This window comes from Bubalus kerabau, chromosome 6 (assembly GCF_029407905.1).
Source record: "Bubalus kerabau isolate K-KA32 ecotype Philippines breed swamp buffalo chromosome 6, PCC_UOA_SB_1v2, whole genome shotgun sequence".
NCBI lineage: Eukaryota > Metazoa > Chordata > Mammalia > Artiodactyla > Bovidae > Bubalus > Bubalus kerabau.
In genome coordinates this window covers 87,899,613-87,917,798 of record NC_073629.1, presented here as the reverse complement: position 1 = coordinate 87,917,798, position 18,186 = coordinate 87,899,613, and the positions used below count along the sequence as shown (strand labels likewise).

The window sequence follows — 18,186 nt, the reverse complement described above, 5'->3', positions numbered from 1 at the left end:
ACTTTCTGGACAGAGGGGTTCCTTCGGCTTAGGATGTTCTTCTCATTTGGCTGCCTGCCTGGATGTCTCTCCCTACCTTTGTTCCTGTTCCTTCTCATTGGAACAATTGGAAAACAAACAACCTCACTTCCAGACCCTTAGAGCTCCACATGCTAATTGGGTCCTGTCGTTTGGATGTTCTTTCAGGAGACCTGGCCGGTAGATGTGAGGGGAAAGCCATCTTCCTGCATCTTTGGGATGTTTTTGCTGCAAGTGTGGAGATGAGAGTTTTCTGTGCATCTACCATCTGTCTGTCCATCAGTTGCTGACGGACTCCTTCACCAGCGTCCCATCCTCTGGGTGGTGACTGACATGACCTCCCAGCACTCAGAGACAGCGGAAGCAGCAGTGGTGGGATTTTAATTCCAGCAGGCCCCAGGGGCAACCTCAGAGATTCTAGCAACCTTGACCAGTCACCTGGTGGTCATTCCTGGAGGCCTTGACTGTAGCCCACACCTTCAGCTCTTTCCCAGTGGTTTTGTAAGCATCTAATTTCCTGTGTTAAATCCCCTCTTGCATAAAACACCTACAGTGGTTTCTGTTTCCCACAATGAAACTTGAGTGATTTAAATAATAGTAATGGTGGGCTTCTCTGGTGGCTCAAACGGTAAAGCATCTGCCTGCAATGCAGGAGACCCGGGTTCAATCCCTGGGTTGGGAACATCCCCTGGAGAAGGAAATAGCAACCCACTCCAGTACTCTTGCCTGGAAAATTCCATGGATTGAGGAGCCTGGTAGGCTACAGTCCACGGGGTCACAAAGAGTCGGACACGACTGAATGATTTCACTTTCACAATTTTGGCACTAGTGGTAAAGAACCCACCTGCCACTGCAGGAGACATAGAAGAGGCAAGTTTAATCCCTAGATCAAGAAGATCCCCTGGAGGAGGGCATGGCAACTCACTCCAGTATTCTTGCCTGGAGAATCCTATGGACAGAGGAGCCAGGTGGGCTACAGTCCATGGGGCTGCAGAGACAGACGTGACTGAAGTGACTTAGCACACACAATAAAGAAATAATTGTATTTAAATAATACCAACATCATTTATAATCATAATATGAATGATAAAGTCAATAATGATGATCACCAATATTTATGGAGCTCCTGCCTCATCCTAGGAATTGTTCTAAGTGTTTTGCATGTATTAATCCATTTCTTCCTTGCAACAACCATATGAATCAGGCAGTATGGGTGACTGAGATGCAGAATAATTGTCCAAGGTCACACACGTAGTGAGTGATGGCATGGATTTAAACCTGTACAGTGCCGCAAAAATGACAACAGCCAGGAAGATGTCTTTCTTAGATATCTTGTCTGTTTCTTCCACTTGATCCCAGGACTCCCTGACCCCTCACTGGCTTTAACCATTTAAAAAGCACTTATTGTAATTACTAGTGGAGAACCAGCAAGATCCGATTACAATAGAAAATGCAATCTTATTATTATGGTTCCCGTGTAGTCTTTCCTCTGAATTTACATTGCAAAACTGGCTGAGCAGGCTCTAGATGGGACCTTCCCAGGTCTGAACTGGGCAGCAGGAAAATGTATCTATTGTCTTCGGGAAGAAATCGTGAGGCTTTTTTTTTTTTTATCTATTGAATCTGTTTATTTTAATTGCAATATAATTGCTTTGCTATGTTGTGTCAGTTGCTGCTGTACCCAAGTCCCCCCCTTGAGCCTTCCTCATACAGCCCCAGCCCACCCCTCTAGGCCATCACGGAGCACTGAGCTGAGCCTCCTGTGCTGTGGGGCGGCTTCCCACTGGCCATCTACTTCACACATGGTAGTGTGTATGTGTCAGTGCCACTCTCTCAACTCGTCCCACCCTCTCCTTCCCCCTCTGTGTCCCTAAGTCCCTTTTCTCTACGTCTGCACCTCTCTTCCTGCCCTGCAAATAGGTTCATCAGTACCAGTTTTCTAGATCCCATGTACATGCATTAATATATGATATTTGTTTTTCTCTTTCTGACTCACTTCACTGTGTATAATAGGCTCTAGGTTCATCTACCTCACTAGAACTGACTCATATTCTTTCTTTCTTATGGTGGAGTAATATTCCATTCTGTATATATATCACATCTTCTTCATTCATTCACTCATCTGTCAGTGAACATCGGCGTTGCTTCCATGTCCTGGCTATTGTAAATAGTGCTGCAATGAACACTGGGGATACATGTGTCTTTTTCAGTGATGGTTTTCTCAGGGTATGTGACCAGCAGTGGGATTGCTGTGTCTTATGGTAGTTTTATTTTTAGGTTTTAAGGAACCTCCACACTGCTCTCCAGAGTTGTATCAATTTGCATTTTCACCAACAGGAGGGTTCCCTGTTCTCCACACCCTCTCTAGCATTTATTGTTTGTAGATTTTTTGCTGATGACCATTCTGACAGGTGTGAGGTGATACTTCATTGTTGTTTTGATTTTCACTTCTCTAATAATGAGCTTCTTTTCTTCATGAAGCTTTTAAGTGCTCCAGAAAGCTCTGGAAAGACAGGCCAGGTCTGGACTTAGCCCAGGGGTTGAGATCCACTTGAGGGTAAGCCTGGAGCAGCTGACTGAGGTGAGACTTGCTTCTTTCTCTTACTCCTGAGTCTTGACCTCAAGGCTCCAGGGGTGAAGATGATGTTGGCTACTTTAACTGCCTTACTGATCATGAACGTGCCTGGGTGAAGCAGCATTTGGTTCTGGATGGGAGCTAGGTAGGAGGTCCTGAGAATCATCAAAGGGTGTGTCAAACACAACTGACCGCAGGTTAGCAAGGATCTAGCTACAGGGTGTGTGTTCTGGCTTTGATTTTAGGCCTTGGTAGCAGGCCCAGATCATATGGATTTGGAAGTATGTTTGGGTAGGCTGGTGCTAGAACTGGGCTGTAAGCTGGGGCCTTTTCCACTGGATGGTTATCAGAGTTGAGGTATGAGTTGGAGGGGAATTTGTGGTTGGGCTTCCCGGATGCTAAACGCTCCAGAGCCCAGGATGGCCTGTATCTCACCCACCCCCACTAGAGTTAGATAGTTCCAAAATATAGGGAAGGGATGAGCCTGGGTTCAGGGTTATAGGGTGTCACATGGCTCCAACTTCCAAGGTCAAGGGCAGCTGGGGCACTGGGTCAGACCCTGGTGACACTGTGCACCCAAGTGCTCATTCTGGAAAGCTGGTCTTTCCCCATGTGTCCTGTGGTCATAGCTCAAAATTGGATCCCTCCCTGAAGAACAGAGAAACATAACTGACTCACCACATCGAACCTGCTTCTGGAATCTGACTCCACATCTCTGCCAATGGCACCTCTGCCCTCCCGTCTCTCTGGACTCCTGCCTCACTCTCAAATCTGTTTGCAGTTTCCAAGTGCTTTCAAATTGACCTCCAAAATGTTCACCTTTCTCCTTCTCTCTCTTTTCTCAACTATAAAATTGTGTGCTAATTGAAGGGAATTTAAGAAATATGGAAAGCCATGACTTTAACTCTGGGTTAAAGATGAAAGACTGACTATGCACAGTTAACCTCTGATCTCTCCTGGAACATCATCAGAAAAACACAGCAAAGTGGCAGTGGTTGGTTTGTACTGATGGGTGTGACATAGAAGAGAAACAGGAGAGGCCTGACTCAGCAGACCAGGGAAAGTCAGAGAAAGGCAAGAAGTAACCCATCTACCTGTAGATCTTCTCTAACCCCTCAAGGGTCAGGAATCTGCAGCACTCAGCGCAGCTGGAATTGGGGATGGAGCTGGGGCTAAAAGGGTGAGGACTGGTAAGCAGAGAAGGGAGAAAGTACCAGAGAAGTTCAAGAAGCAGTTTAAGGGGGCTTCCCAGAGACGCAGGAGATGCAGGAAACGCAGGAGATGCAGGAGATGGGGATTCGTTCCCTGGGTCAGGAAGATCCCCTGGAGGAGGAAACAGCAATCCACTCCAGCTTAAAAAACAAAAACAAAAACAAGCAATTTAAGAAGAGTTGCCCCTTGGTGCTTTCCTGTTCCCTGCTCAGTGGGCAACTGACCCTCCCCAACCCTACTAGGTCACTGTCTGTTTGGCATCTGGAGAAAGCAGACTAGGAAAGCAAAACTTTTTTGGATTGGGGGAAAACAGGAAAATTAAGTGAAAGTTTACTTTCTCAATTTTACAAGTCCCACTTTTCCCCCCCACTTCGCTCCCCAGGGCGCTGAAAGCCAGGCTAGAAAGCTGTAGATGGAAGATGGGCAGAGACACAAAATGGTCAAAGCAGCTGTGAAGGCTACAGGCTGTTCTTCTCCCACATCAGTCCTGCTTTATCTGGTTTTTGTTTTATTTTGGTTTTGAGACAAAAATTCACATACCATACAATTCACCATTTTAAAGTAACGGTTTTAGTACATTCAGTGGTTCTTAGTAAATTCACAAGGTTGTTCAACCATCATCATCATCATCATCACCACCTAATTCCAGAACATTTTCATTACTCCAGAAAGAAACCCTGTATCCATTACAGCTACTCCCCATTCCTTCCTCCCTGGAGCCCCTAGCAACCATCAGTCTACTTTCTCTTTCTGTTATTGACCTTTTCTGGACATTTCACATGCATGAATGTGACGGGCTTCTTCCACTGAACACAATGTTCTCAAGGCTTATCTCTGTTTTACTGTCTATTGGTATCTTGTTCCTTTTTATGGCTGAATATCATTTCATTGTATGGATTGACCACATTTTGTTTATCCATTTTCCAGTTGATGGCCAATTGATTATTTCTACTTTTGAGCTGTTATCTGTTTTATGTATAATACTTGTTTTATCATCTGTCACAAGAGCTTGGTTTTTATGTAAGCTTTCAAATGTGAGTGTGCACACTGCCTCAGTCGTGTCCACCTTTATGACCCCATGGACTGTAGCCTGCCAGGCTCCTCTGTCCATGGAATTCTTCAGGCAAGAATACTGGAGTGGGTTGCTGTTTCATTCTCCAGAGGATCTTCCTGACCTGGTGATCGAACCTGTATCTCCTGCATTGGCTGCTGCTAAGTCGCTTCAGTCGTGTCCGACTCTGTGCAACCCCAGAGACGGCAGCACACCAGGCTCCCCCATCCCTGGGATTCTCCAGGCAAGAACACTGGAGTGGGTTGCCATTTCCTTCTCCAATGCATGAAAGTGAAATGTGAAAGTGAAGTCGCTCAGTTGTGTCTGACTCTTGGCGACCTCATGGACTGCAGCCCACCAGGCTCCTCCATCCATGGGATTTTCCAGGCAAGAGTACTGGAGTGGGGTCTGAGTCACCTGGAAAGCCTTAAAATTTTAAGATCTCCACCTAAAAAAAAAAGCCTGAACACTACTGACTTAGCAGAACCCTTTCATTTTGGGATTTGAAGATGGTGACTCTTGACGACCTGAATCTTTTCTCACGAGGATCACAGATACACCTCTGTCTAGGATGGCACCTGACAACCTCAAGGCATGACCCCGTTTCCACATCTTGGGTCATGGCCCTACATACTGTGTGTACCAACTGCGTGGAACCATCACGTCACCCCACATGGCACTGTCTTCTCTTACCACCACGTCACTGCTGCTCCAGTACCTTCTGGCTTTCTCTGACTGTGCTCTGTTTTACAGAGAAATCTCATTGGAATTCCAGGGCTCCCTCCATGTGGCCCTGCCTATCTGCAAAACCAAAAAAAATGCCTGCTATGTAGAGCCTTGCAAGACTCACAGTTGGGTCCTGCGTCTGAGGGCCAGGAGGAAGTGCTGTTCCATACCTAAACCTTGGGGAGAGGAGTTGGGCTTGGCAGGATCCTTTCCTTCTTCTTTTTTAAAGATCTTTTGGCCACACCACACAGCTCATGGACTCTTAGTTGCCAGACCAGGGATCGAACCCATGCCCCCTGCAGTGGCAGCATGGAGTCTTATCCACTGGACCACCAGCAAAGTTCAGCAGGATGCTTTTCTTTTCCTTCTACAGCCATAAAAAGAGCCCTCCAGTTCCACAAAGGCCTGGTTTGTGTTTTTGTTTTTCTGGGTTTTGTTGTCGCTCTTCTCTCTCCAGCAGAGGAGAGATCAGTCCATTCTGGGTCTGCCCAGAGCACACTCCACCCTCCATTTGTTGCCAGGGCTGTGCTGAGTCCCTGGCTGAGAAGACACTGCAGTTCACGGGCTTGCGTCAGGGCGGAGAAAGGGCGTGGCCGTTAGCTGGCGCTGCCCGTCCTGCTCCACTCAGACGGCCTGAGATGAAGTCCTGATGGTCCGCATTTGCCCAACAGAGAAACACCAGTTGCCCCCCGAACATGGAGCCCACTTCACTGCCTGGCCTCAGGTTACCCAGGCGTGCTGTCATCTTGAAATGGCTGCTACCTCATTGCTTGCTCTTCCACTGCGAGCTGTTTCCTCCACGGAGATGCCGCAGAAAAGAACACAAAGCGATGGATCAAAATGCTCAAGCACCATCCCACCTCCCCCGACCCCACTCCAGCAGCTCTCAGTGATAAAAATACCAAGCATGTAAAATGGTTAAGTTACTGAAGGCTCATAATTACCCGAGTTCTGTTGCACTTTTGATTAGAAAATGCAATTATGTTTATAGCATTATAATCTCACCTGTCTTTGTGTTTCTGAGGAAATTGCAGGAGGATACGTCTTCTGGAGCAAGCGGCCCTGGTTAATCAGTTGATTCTTGTCTCCAGAAGCTCTCAGTCACTTAGGCTAATGAAGACATGCTGCTTCTCCCGGGCCCTCAGCTCCTCCCCCCACCCCACCCCCAACTCCATTCTAGGGCTCATTTTTCAGAACAAACAGCCCTGCCTGTTCTTTCCCCTCCTTATAGTGGGAAACAAAAACACCTGGTATCTGAGTTAAAAGAACTGATTCCCCCTCCACCCCCGACCAAGAGATCTGCCTTCCTCTTTTGCTTTCTGTTTTCTTTCATTCATTCACTCATTTATTCATTCGTCAGATTGCCACTCAGTGCCTTGTTAATCCGTGTTAGGCATCATAATAGGCACTGGGGATAAAATGTTTTAAAAGTTAAGGTCCATGCTATTCAGAAGCTCACAAGCCAGCGAAGGTGGCAGAAAAGTAGAGAGACAAGTGAGATCCAGCGTGCCTGGGTAAGAACAGGTTGTCAGAGGGGCTCAGGGAATGGGATCAGCCCAGTCTGGAGGGAAGAGTAGAAGAGTGAAGAACAGGAGTCTAGGCAGGAGTGGTGTCTGAGTTTGAAGTTTTCACAGAAGTAAGACAACAGTGGGACCAGGGGCAGGTGTCCCAGGCAGGGGGAGAAGCATGGGCAGGCTGCAGGGGAAGCTGACGCGTGTATGGATTTATCCAATAGTTCCGTGTGACTAAAGAGTGCAAGTGTGTGTGTGTGTGTGTCTGTGTCTGTGTGTTGGACTGGAAGGGCAGGAGGACTGGTAAGAGGTGAGATGGATAAGGGTCTTCTGAGCTGAACTTGGTGCAGAAAGCTTGGTAAGCCATTGGGGAATTTTCAGCAGAGAAAGGACATGCTTCAGATCCGTGCTTCATAAAAAAGAAAATCCTTCTGGAGTGTGGAGGAGGTAGGGGGACCTATTGGAGGCAGAGAGATTAATCACTTTTGAAAATGCAAGGTGTTTTTATGAATTTGCTTCTTTCAGACTTGGCTGCAATAGGAAAGACAGGGAACCACACTAGAGCAAATTTCTATCTGTGAGGGCCATTTCTTTTGTCTAGGTTGTTGTTTAGCTGCTAAGTCGTGTCTGACTCTTTTGCGACCCCATGGACTATAGCCTGCCAGGCTCCTCTGTCCATAGGATTCTCTAGGCAAGAATACTGGAGGGGGTTGCTTTTTCCTTCTCCAGGGGAGCTTCTCAACCTAGGGATCAAACTCGAGTCTCCTGCATTGCAGGCGGATTCTTTAGCCACCTGGGAAGCCCTATTGTCTAGGCAACAGACAATTCTATGTATAATCCAATGACTTCGTCTGCCATGTTAGGGTGCAGCATGGTGCGGCGTCTGTGAGCACAGGATTTCTTTGACTGCCCTAGAGAAGGCGGGGATTCCCAAGCAATGTGATCCAGGAACCCTGACAATAGGAAGACCTTGATTTCTCAGTCTGGCCTTGACTGAATCTGTGACTTGAACGAGTCACTCCTCATCTTCGGGTACTATTTCTCTCATCTAAAACTAAAGAACTAAATTCAGTTCTTCATTAAGAACTAAATTGTTTCTTAGGTTTCTTGCAGCTCTGAAACCAGCAACATGATAGTTTGGTGAGCCGATTTTGAACAGTTTGAGTTCTGTTTTTGCTACTTCTTACTGTAAGACCTTGCATAAGTTACTTAAACATTCTAAAGCTAAGTTTATTATTTATTTATTTTTGGCTGTGCTGTGCAGCTTGTGGGATTTTAGTTCCCTGCCCAGGGATTGAACCCAGGCCTTTGACCGTGAAAGCGCCAAATCGTAACCACTGGCATGCGTGTGTGCTCAGTCATGTCCGACTCTTTGTGACCCCATAGACTGTAGAAGCCCACCAGGCTCCTCTGTCCATGGGATTTTTCAGGCAAGAATACTGGAGTGGGTCACCATTTCCTTCTCCATCTAACCACTGGACCGCCAGAGAATTCCCTAAAGTTTAAAATGAGAATAATAAAACTTCTTGCAGGGATGTTGTGGGGAATAAATGTGATATTATATGTACAGCATTTAGAAGGATGCATGCTTTACTGTAATATCTTCAAAATGAAAACTTCAAAAATGAAAATGGCTTAGAGATACCAAGAAACAAGGACACTCACCCCAAGATCACACAGGCTCAAGGTACTAGACAAGTGAATGTTTTACAGTGTTTGTAAGTTTAGCCAAATGTGCAACTTTCCCTGACTTTGCAAAGCCAATCAACACTACAGGACCGAGATCGTCGAGTTCATAGACTGTGATAGAGCGCCCTCTAGTGGATTTTAGATATTAACATTTTCATTAAAATGATGGAACAAATGTAGCTTTGTGGATTATAAGCAGCTTATAAGCAAATAAGCAAGCACAAAATTTGGTGTTCTTTAATCTTAGATAAAGTTAATAAAGCTAATCTTACATAAAGCCAATAAAGTGCCATTAATTATATGACTCTAATAGTAATTCTTTAGTCAACTTTTCCATAAAATTCACATTCTGGGAGTTTATTAGACCTGGCAGTTCTAAAAGACAAAATTATATTTTAAATTAAAACATAAATTATATTTAACATTTGAAGTTCATGTAAAATATTCAAAGTAGTACTTTTTGCTGTGAAATTAAAAATAATTTGGAATCACTCAAAAGGATGGTGCAATAGCAAAATTGGAGTTTTTCTAGAAATAACCTTGCTACAAACTTGACCTATGTGACTGGACAGGTTGCTTCATTTCTGTGAACTTTGGTTTATTCATATTAGAAGATAGGAATCTAAGCCCAAACATTTCCAAGGTCCTTTCTAACTTTTAAGACTCTGATTTGAGGGGGGTAAGTCATCCATTTCTTGTCTTCCTTCCTCCCTCCCTCTCTATTTTTGGGCCATGTCACACAGCTTGTGGGATCATAGTTGCCTGACTGGGGATCAAACCCATGGTCCCTGCAGTGGAAGCCCAGAACCCTAACCATTGGACCACCAGGTAATGCCCTCTACTTTAATATTAGGGCTCTGGCACAGTAATTTAGAGCCCATGTGAAGATGGATTCATGTTTTAAAAAACCAACCCTAGCCACGTGTAACAGAAATGGCTAGTCACTAACGAAGTTTTGTGTTCTCCTTCCACAGTGTCGAATTTTGGGAAGCAGCTGCACAGTTAGGACTCTACTGAGCAGCCCCTCTTGCTGTCAGGGTGGGACCATATGACTAGTTCTTATCAAAAAACTGAAACCAAAGATGACGTGGATACTCCGAGCCAAGGTAAATTATCGTGTCTGATTCTCTTTCTTATCCACTTGTCCCCAAATGGAAGACACCTGGGCTACTTACAGTCACAGGAGCCACATGTAAAAGAATCTGGTTACCTGAATTACCCATGGGAGGGGAGCTGCCCAGGGGAGCCAGGCAGAGAAACTGCAGTGTGAGAAATAAACCTACTGTTAAGACATTGAAAACTAGGGGGGGGGGAGGGTGTTACAACAGCTAGTTTTAATTTTCCTAACATACCCTCCTACTCTATGGTGTTACAATCCAATTCGATTTTGCACAAAAGCAAACTCTCTCTAGGGGAGGGTGTGTATTTGAGAGGCAGGGAAGATTAGTCCACTCATTTTTTGTGATTAGGAAGATAATTCTGTTCAAGATTTCCTTTAAAGTATTTTGTTACACAAAGGGAGCCTGATGTGGACAATCTCCTAGTTATTGATGGTTCCAAGCTCAGTCTTTGCGACCCCATGGACTGTAGCCTCTGTCCATAGACGTCTCTAGGCAAGAGGACTAGAGTGGGTTGCCATTTCCTTCTCTAGGGGATCTTCTCAACCCAGGGATCAAACCCCAGTCTCCCACATTGCAGGCAGATTCTTTACCATCTGAGCCACCAGGGAAGCCTATTGACGGTTAAAGATACCATAATTACTGTGGAGTTCTAGCTAACAGATGTTTTGAAACACAAGTTCAGTAATCACTAATCTGGGTAAAATAATCTAAGCAGTTAACTTGCTTTCAGAACTATCCAATTCCACATTTTGAGGTTAACTTGTTAATGGAGGAAGGTGGCAAGGAATCCTTGATTATACCTGGTAACAAGTATCAGAGTTATTAACTGATAAAGCTTGTTTTTGATAGCAGAAAAAATACAGAAGACAAAAGCAGGTTTTTTAATTTAGCTATAACTCTGCAAATACTAGGAGAAGGCAATGGCAACCCACTCCAGTATTCTTACCTGGAAAATTCCATGGATGGAGGAGCCTGGTAGGCTGCAGTCCATGGGGTCGTTAAGAGTCGGACACGACTGAGTGACTTACTTTCACTTTTCATTTTCATGCATTGGAGAAGGAAATGGCAACCCACTCCAGTGTTCTTGCCTGGAGAATCCCAGGGACGGGGGAGCCTGGTGGGCTGCCGTCTATGGGGTCGCATAGTCTGACACGGCTGAAGCGACTTAGCAGCAGCAGCTGCTGCAAATACTATTTTCTTTTAAGCTAGCATTCTATGGGAAGATAATTGGGAATCAGTGATGTAGAAACACATCAGCAACAGTGAGAAAAACCATTATTACAGTACAAATAGGTCTGTGGACAATCCTGGTCTGGAGCCATACACAGACTATGATGCTGGCCAATCAAAATTATAGCAAATGCTTGATTAGCAGGAATCCATAACAGCTGTACACAGGAATGAACGTCCGATGAAATAAATGTCTCATGGAATTAGAACTCCTAAGATTATACTTTGCCACCTAAATTATTTCCATTTAGGAGCCTGAATTCAAATTGGTTCTGTAAACAAGATAATGAACTGTACTACTAAGAGAAAAATTCACTTGTAGAAATGGAAAACTTTCTATTACCAACAAAATGTAAATCTATTTATATTTATACACAGATCTTCATCTAGCAGTGAAGTATCTAGGAACCTATTCAGAGTTTTAGAAGTGTGCAAACAAAAATAACTTTCCATAGAAAAAAGGAACATCTGAAGTTCTTCAGTTCGAAGCTGATAATGGCAAAGTTGTGCTATAGAGTGCTACGCACTGTTGGCAAAGAATGAGTAGCTGTTTATGTGCTGAATGGAAAGAAGTCCTCAATAAAAGGCCAGACAGTGAAGATATGTATGTATTGAATATACACAAGTCTGACCCTGTTGTTCAGTTTTTCAAATTGATAGGTTTTGCAGAAAGTAAGAACTGGGAAGTTAAGGACTAGTTAATGAGTTAATTCCGCATGAGACTTTTCTCTTAAACCCAAGACTCATCATTCTCTAACTCGCTCGTTCTTTACCTCCATGTCTATGCTCCAAGGTCACTTATCTCTGAAACATCTTCTACCTGGAACATCTTCCCCAAATATCATTAAGGTTTAAAGGTGATCTCTTTCAGGCAATCAATCTCACTGCTTACATTCTAAAGAATTCTCATTTATCTATCTACACACCTCTTACCCTTGAAGCCTTACAGGCATTTATAATCAGTTCCAGTTTTTATCTTAGTGTCTTACCTACCCATGTCAGGTTCTATATGCTTCTCATTTATCAGGTAGTAGGATTAGGTAGTAGGATTCTTGTGGAAAGGAACCAAGACCTTATTCACCTTTGTGTCCCTAAAATGCTCAGCAAATATTTGCTGAATTAATGGGGGCATTGTTTGTAATCAGCGTGTATGCTGCTAATAATTTAGACAGAGACCAAATGATTCACCACTTTATTTTCAAAATTTTATTTATATAGAATCTTTAGAATGTTTCCCTCAAATTCTTATAAGATAAAACCCCAAAGTTTAAAACCAGTTATTTTATGTCACAATTTAAGTACAAGGAGGAGAATTCACTTATTTTGAGGAAAAGCTTTCCTAATTGTACAACATTAATATTTACAATATTCTTTAATACAGATATACACAACATGGCATCATATTTAATTGTACAAAATGGTTTAAATTCTATTTTAGTACAGAACATTCCAAGATTCAAACTAATAAAAGAAATTCCATAAACACCGATATTAATAACATTTGAGGAAAACAACAGCAACAGGCTTATCAATAATCATGGTAAATTTGTACATAATACACAATTTACACATCAGATCCACAAATTTAAAGATATATATGACCCATCTATTTAATTCATGCTGGAATCTAAATATTATTTTATAATTCATATGAAACAAATGTTCGGTGGTAACCTATGGAACAGGAATACAAACTGTAAGATCGTAGTTAACATATTTCTTAATTCCTAAGAGAGTACTCCAGGAAACCTTAAAGACGGCAGATCAGGCTTTTTTTTTTTTTTTTTTTGGCAGAAATTAAGAGTTCTTATGAATATATTCATAAATATAGTCAAAGGAATAAAACAACCCACATATCATGAATTAATTTTACCTTCTCAAATTTAGTTTGGTATAGAGCCCCTGGCATAATCACAGCTTCTCTGGGATATTTGACTTTCTCCTGACTTAGCTGGGATAACATACTTACTCTTTGCCTTGCTCTAGAAAGGATTTAAGGAAGCTTAAAAGAAAAGATTTAGAAAATACCAGAAAGCCCAAATTACAGGTTAAATGAAAAAACAGAGTTTGAGGGAACAGCATGCTTAAAGCCATTTAAGAAAAGGTAAGGAATTATGCTAAAGCGTATTACATTATTCTCCACAGTGGTTTTCTGGAAATATTGCAAAATATGATATTAATTTGTAAGAAAGCTATTAAACTACTGTAAACTGGAAATAATCACATTTCTTTGTTAAATGCTGTATTACCTCTGATGGAAGAGATGATGACACAAATGTATGTCTTTTTATCTTTGTGCTTGTGTGAAGTAAGTTTTCCTAAATGTCACAACATGTGATTCTAGATTGAGCCTCTAGCTCTGGGTAGAGAAGAGGATAGGTAACACCAGCTGGGTGTGTCCTGAGATGGTAGCTACCGTGCAGGTGGTGTAGGGATGGGACAGAGCATCAGTCCTAGGGCCTCCTGCCTGTACTGGCTTCTCCAGGTTCTCCAGCTCAGCTCATGAGGACCCAGCAAGATAAACAGGAAGAAGGTAAACTGAAGAGCAGGAGGCCCACTCAGGGTGGCATGCCAAGCCCACAGTCTCCTCGCTGCCCAAACAACCTGTGCGTCACAGCCCTTGCCCCACTCCTGTGGGGGAGGAAAGTTACGGAGAGAAGGCTGGGGCAGCATTAGTAGCTTCTGGGAAACAAGAATGCTTCTGTTCACTTCTATTCTGCAGGCCTTGCTTTCAACACATGACAATGGCGGATCTCATACCTACACACCGACAGGTGACAAGTGAGGGAGTGGGGATGAAAAAAAAGAGCTTGAGGGAAAGGCAGGAAGAAAGGGTGGCAGGAGCCGTGACTCGTAATAAGAATCAGAACAAAATATCCACCTGAAAACTAAAATTAGCCACTGCAGCCCATCTTTCTTTGGGGGATGAATGGTTCCAACTAAGTCCTGAATGTTGGTAGAGTCGAGACCAAAGCTCATGTCTATGGATCTAAAGCCACAGGAACTGCAGTGTTTTTGGCTGTGTGGCAAAGCTCTGCTAGGGTTTGTGAGGTCAGTTTATAGGGGAGGGGTAACAGAATATAGGCAGGGCCAATTGAGCTATTAGGCACCAGGTCTCATGTTTATAATACATTTAGAGGCCCTCCCAAATGTTTTAATTTCTTTTAAATTTATAACACAAAAAACACTTTCAGATGGGAGGATGTATGCATATACAATATTAAATTCATTTTATACAAATGCAGTTGTAACACTGATTTTTAGTAGTTTTTTTGTGGAAGAAGAGGATCAAAAAGGCCAAAGTGTCTAAGGCCCACGGAAGTTACAGTGCAGCACTGAGGGCCGATGGGCCAAGGCTGAAATGACCCAGGGGCAGCCTCTGGTCTTGCGGATCTTATTCCACTGATTTTTCTTTTTTTGAATATTACTTTGGGATGAGACTAAAAGAGAGCTAATACTAGTGAAGTAATCGTAATGTCAATTTCCAGTAGGCAAGCTGGAAAAAGAAAAAAATAAAAACAAAACGAAGCTCCTTATTTTATTGTCATTGCACAAAAGTAAGGAACAAATCAGGACGAAGAGACTCTGATGTTTTCAGGTCCTATCTCCACTCTGTAAACATTGCTAGAGGTAGGCTTCCCTCTGAGACCCTGCTTCTTAAACTCCCACACTGCCACTCAGTCCGAGACTTCCTGTGCTTCTCAAAGCTTGACTCCTACTGCCCTTGGCAGGCCAAGGTTGGCAGTAATAGGAATGTGGGCACCAAGAGCTGCAAAAATGTTTTAAGACTATCATAAGAAAAATATAAAGGAACGAATGAGGGAGGAGGGGAGGAAAATATCACACACTGTATTCAAAATTACATGATGTTAAAAAAAAAAAGAAAGGTTTATACTACAATGTTAACTATGGTTTCTGTTTTTTAAAAATTATCTTCTAAAAAGATAAATGTACTCTATCATCAAAAAAAAAAAAATCAGGAAGTATTACTTAAAAAAACTGTGCTCCCAAAGCACTAAACTCTGAACAGTACCATGTTTGAGCTCCTCATAGTATGGCTTAGGTTACTAAATGTAGTAACCCACAAGCATGCAGAGGACCCAGACTGAGAACAGAGCTCTTAATTTTCACTATCTTCCAACCCCAATCCATCAATATAACAGGGAAATGTCAAGTAAGAAAGCTAATTAATACCACTTTCTAGGGTCTGTTCCTGAGGTATAATGAAGAAAACACGTCAGAAGGAAGAGTACAAAGGAATGAACCACTACCTTTTACAGAAGCACACTTTCTGCCCTTGAATTACAGGTGAGGAGCCTGAGATACAGAAGGTTATGTGATTGTCACATAACAAAGCTGGTAAGAGAATTCGGGTAAGAACTCAGGTTTCCTATTTTTGGTCTACAGTTCTAATATCCCTGGTCCCCAAAGTAACTGCTTTGTAAGTTATGTTTCACTGTTTATCCTAAATGAATGTAGAAAAACGGAAAATACTACCACTTTCCTTAAAAAACATTTAAAATTAACTTTGGAACTGTACCATCTCAAAATATAACCTCCAGGTGAATAAGTCCAACGATTAGAATGAATCATAAGATTTTAGACCTCGTAGGACACAGGAAAGATAATGTAGACCTCAGTTAAACATGAATTTAGGCCCAGAGAAGGTAGACTATATTCCCCTAATTCATAAGACTGAGTCAAGACCCAGATCATCTAAAACTGGCTCACTGCTCCTTCCAACACGGACTTATTTTCCTTGGATATTCATTAAACCAAAAAAAGGTAAAACTACAGAATCATACACAGATTAGATGCAATAAAACTGATGAAGATGATGCAAGACCTTTCAGTGGCTCAGGCTCATGCACTTGAAAATAAATTCTAAATATTTGCAATCCTCTGGAGCAGGGTTTGGAAGACAACAGCCAGCAACCTGTCTTTTGTGAGACTCATGAATTAAAAATGGTTTTACATTTTGAAAGAGCTGTTAAAAAATATAAAGAAGAATGATCGACAGGGATGGTATGTAGTCTGCCAAGCCTAAGTTATTAACCGCCCCTTTACATAAAAGGTCCACTGACCCCTGTTCTGGATTCAGCAAGTATACAAAACTGGGCTGAATACATAATATGTCCTGGAAGGATTTTTTTGTTTTTAAAATTAAATCTGATGTATTTAAGCTTTATTGTAATTTGCCTCTTTCTCCTCATAGCAGGTAGGAGGAGGAAAAATAAAAAATCTAGTTTAAGGGTTATGATTACCTGTGTTCTAGTTAACTGAGTTTTATCACAAACACTAGTTAAGTGGCACCTACAGCTGAAGCTCCTTATATTATGTATCTGAAAGCCTGACAAAATGTTACAGCTGATAAAATGGCATATCCTATAGCAGTGAGGTTATCAAGTAAAATGGAAGGAAATATCTGTAATTAAACAGCTGGTAATTTGATTCTCTCCTTTAGGTCTCTTCTCCAGGCCTCCCCTGGCCTCGCATAGCATACTGTTAGATTCATTAAACCAGCAGTTCTCAACCATGTTCATTACTTCAGTGACCACCCACCCGCATCTCATCTGCAACCATAAACAAGCCTCAAAAAAACACATGAAGAGAACAGAGCTGCTCCTAATGAGACACGAGACAGCAAAACTGGAATGACTAGTTCAGGGGAAGCAAAAATTTGAGACACAATCCATTCATCAACCTGAAGACAGCAGGGGGGCCGCCCTCCAGTTCACGCCCTGACTGGCCGTGGAAGACTGCACCTGCAGGCCGACCCCACATCACACAACACTCTGAGTACCACATGTGAAAACAAGTCCAGCTCTCTTTCTTGCCAGATGGTGTATGTGGCGAAGTTTGGATTTCATGAACTAGCAAAAAAAAATCAAAGCTGTACCACAGTTAAACAATAATTTCAAGGTTATAACTCTCAAAGTAGGATCTACTGTGTCAAGATTAAAATATCTTACTTTAAGATAATTACATTAACAATTCCTTTTGCCCCACAGTACAGTTCTCTTCAGCCACTCCATTCCCTGGCTTGCTTTGGTAACTGGAAAGGAATAAATTTTCTATTTGAGTCAAGAATTCTTCAGCAATGAAGCAATTGGTCACTTTGCTCAGAGTTTTCCTCAGACACTCCAAAAGCTAGTTGAAAAGAAAAGTTTTATATTTAAATACATAAAAGTATAAGAAGAGGGTTTGCATTACTATCATTTTATCCCTTTCCAAATCTATTTTATAGTGCTTAACTTAGAAAAATTCTAGTGCTTAAATTAGAAACACTCTCCTAGGAGGTTGAGGATAAATTTGTGTTTAATAATTGTACAGCTGAAGTGTAGGAAACCATTATTGAGGAATGCTTAGATTAGTTCCTTCTGATTTTATATAAAGAGATAATCTTGAGACTATATGTATCATGCTTTCTACGAACTTGTGGATTTGCTTTAAGTAGTTTTATTTACAAAGCAAAGAATCCTATGGGATAAAAATCTATGTACATTAAAATACAAGATTCTACCATTTCAAATATAGGATGCCAGAGTCTAGTTCCTGGGAAATGTGTATATTAATCTTCCAATAGAACAAAGAGAAAGTGACTACAATAGGAGGGGGTAAAAAATATTAAAGAAGAAACTTAGTAAGTTAAAATTTTCTATTTCCAAACTGTTACTAAAAGAAAAAAAGAAAGACCAATCTTGCCAATCTCTCAATACTCATAGAAACAAAACTAGAAATGAAATAAAATAATTCAAGACTCTTATTTTCTACCGGAAGTTAAGTGAAATGACCATTTAAATTTGTTAGATTTATACTACCACTTTTAAAAATGATCAATTGTTAAAGCTAAATGGGAACATGGTGCTTTTGAATTTAATTAAATAAGAAAAATGCTCTCCATTGTGTACAATAGTAATCAACCAACATTGACAAATTTTGTTCTAAAACAATATTATTTCTATATGCAAGCATGGGCAACAAAACACATTACTAATTATCTCCTAGAAATTAATTTTAGAAAGGAAAAAGCAATAAAAGAAACACACAGAA

General features: G+C 41.9%; 1 protein-coding gene and 2 long non-coding RNA genes across 13 annotated transcripts in view; 1 reads left to right on the top strand and 2 right to left on the bottom strand.

Annotated features, from left to right (window-relative positions):
• Window positions 1–1,969: 1,969 nt before the first annotated feature.
• LOC129655385 (uncharacterized) lies at window positions 1,970–6,522 on the bottom strand. The gene is made up of 3 exons (XR_008715971.1): window positions 5,550–6,522; window positions 3,808–3,945; window positions 1,970–2,748 (listed from the first exon to the last, which is right to left on the bottom strand). It is a non-coding gene; the product is annotated as an uncharacterized LOC129655385 (long non-coding RNA).
• Window positions 6,523–6,876: 354 nt separating this feature from the next.
• On the top strand, window positions 6,877–16,736 carry LOC129655384 (uncharacterized). 5 transcript variants are annotated; one of them, XR_008715969.1, is made up of 7 exons: window positions 6,877–7,096; window positions 7,957–8,125; window positions 8,664–8,780; window positions 9,526–9,610; window positions 9,757–9,888; window positions 15,338–15,441; window positions 16,598–16,736. It is a non-coding gene; the product is annotated as an uncharacterized LOC129655384 (long non-coding RNA). The 5 variants fall into 5 exon arrangements; XR_008715968.1 differs by lacking the exon at window positions 7,957–8,125; XR_008715970.1 differs by lacking the exon at window positions 7,957–8,125 and having other exon boundaries at window positions 8,626–8,780.
• Window positions 12,317–18,186, bottom strand: part of MYSM1 (Myb like, SWIRM and MPN domains 1) — a 41,919-nt gene continuing 36,049 nt past the window's right edge. For 4 of the 7 annotated variants that reach the window (XM_055585706.1, XM_055585707.1, XM_055585711.1 and 1 more), the window contains 2 exons: window positions 17,120–17,283; window positions 12,317–14,902 (listed from right to left, as the gene is read on the bottom strand). In XM_055585706.1, coding sequence (XP_055441681.1) covers window positions 14,791–14,902; window positions 17,120–17,283 — 276 coding nt within the window. In that variant the 3' untranslated portion in view covers window positions 12,317–14,790. Of the gene's footprint in view, window positions 17,284–18,186 lie in introns of all 7 variants that reach the window. The other 3 variants (XM_055585709.1, XM_055585708.1, XR_008715965.1) reach the window with 3 other exon arrangements.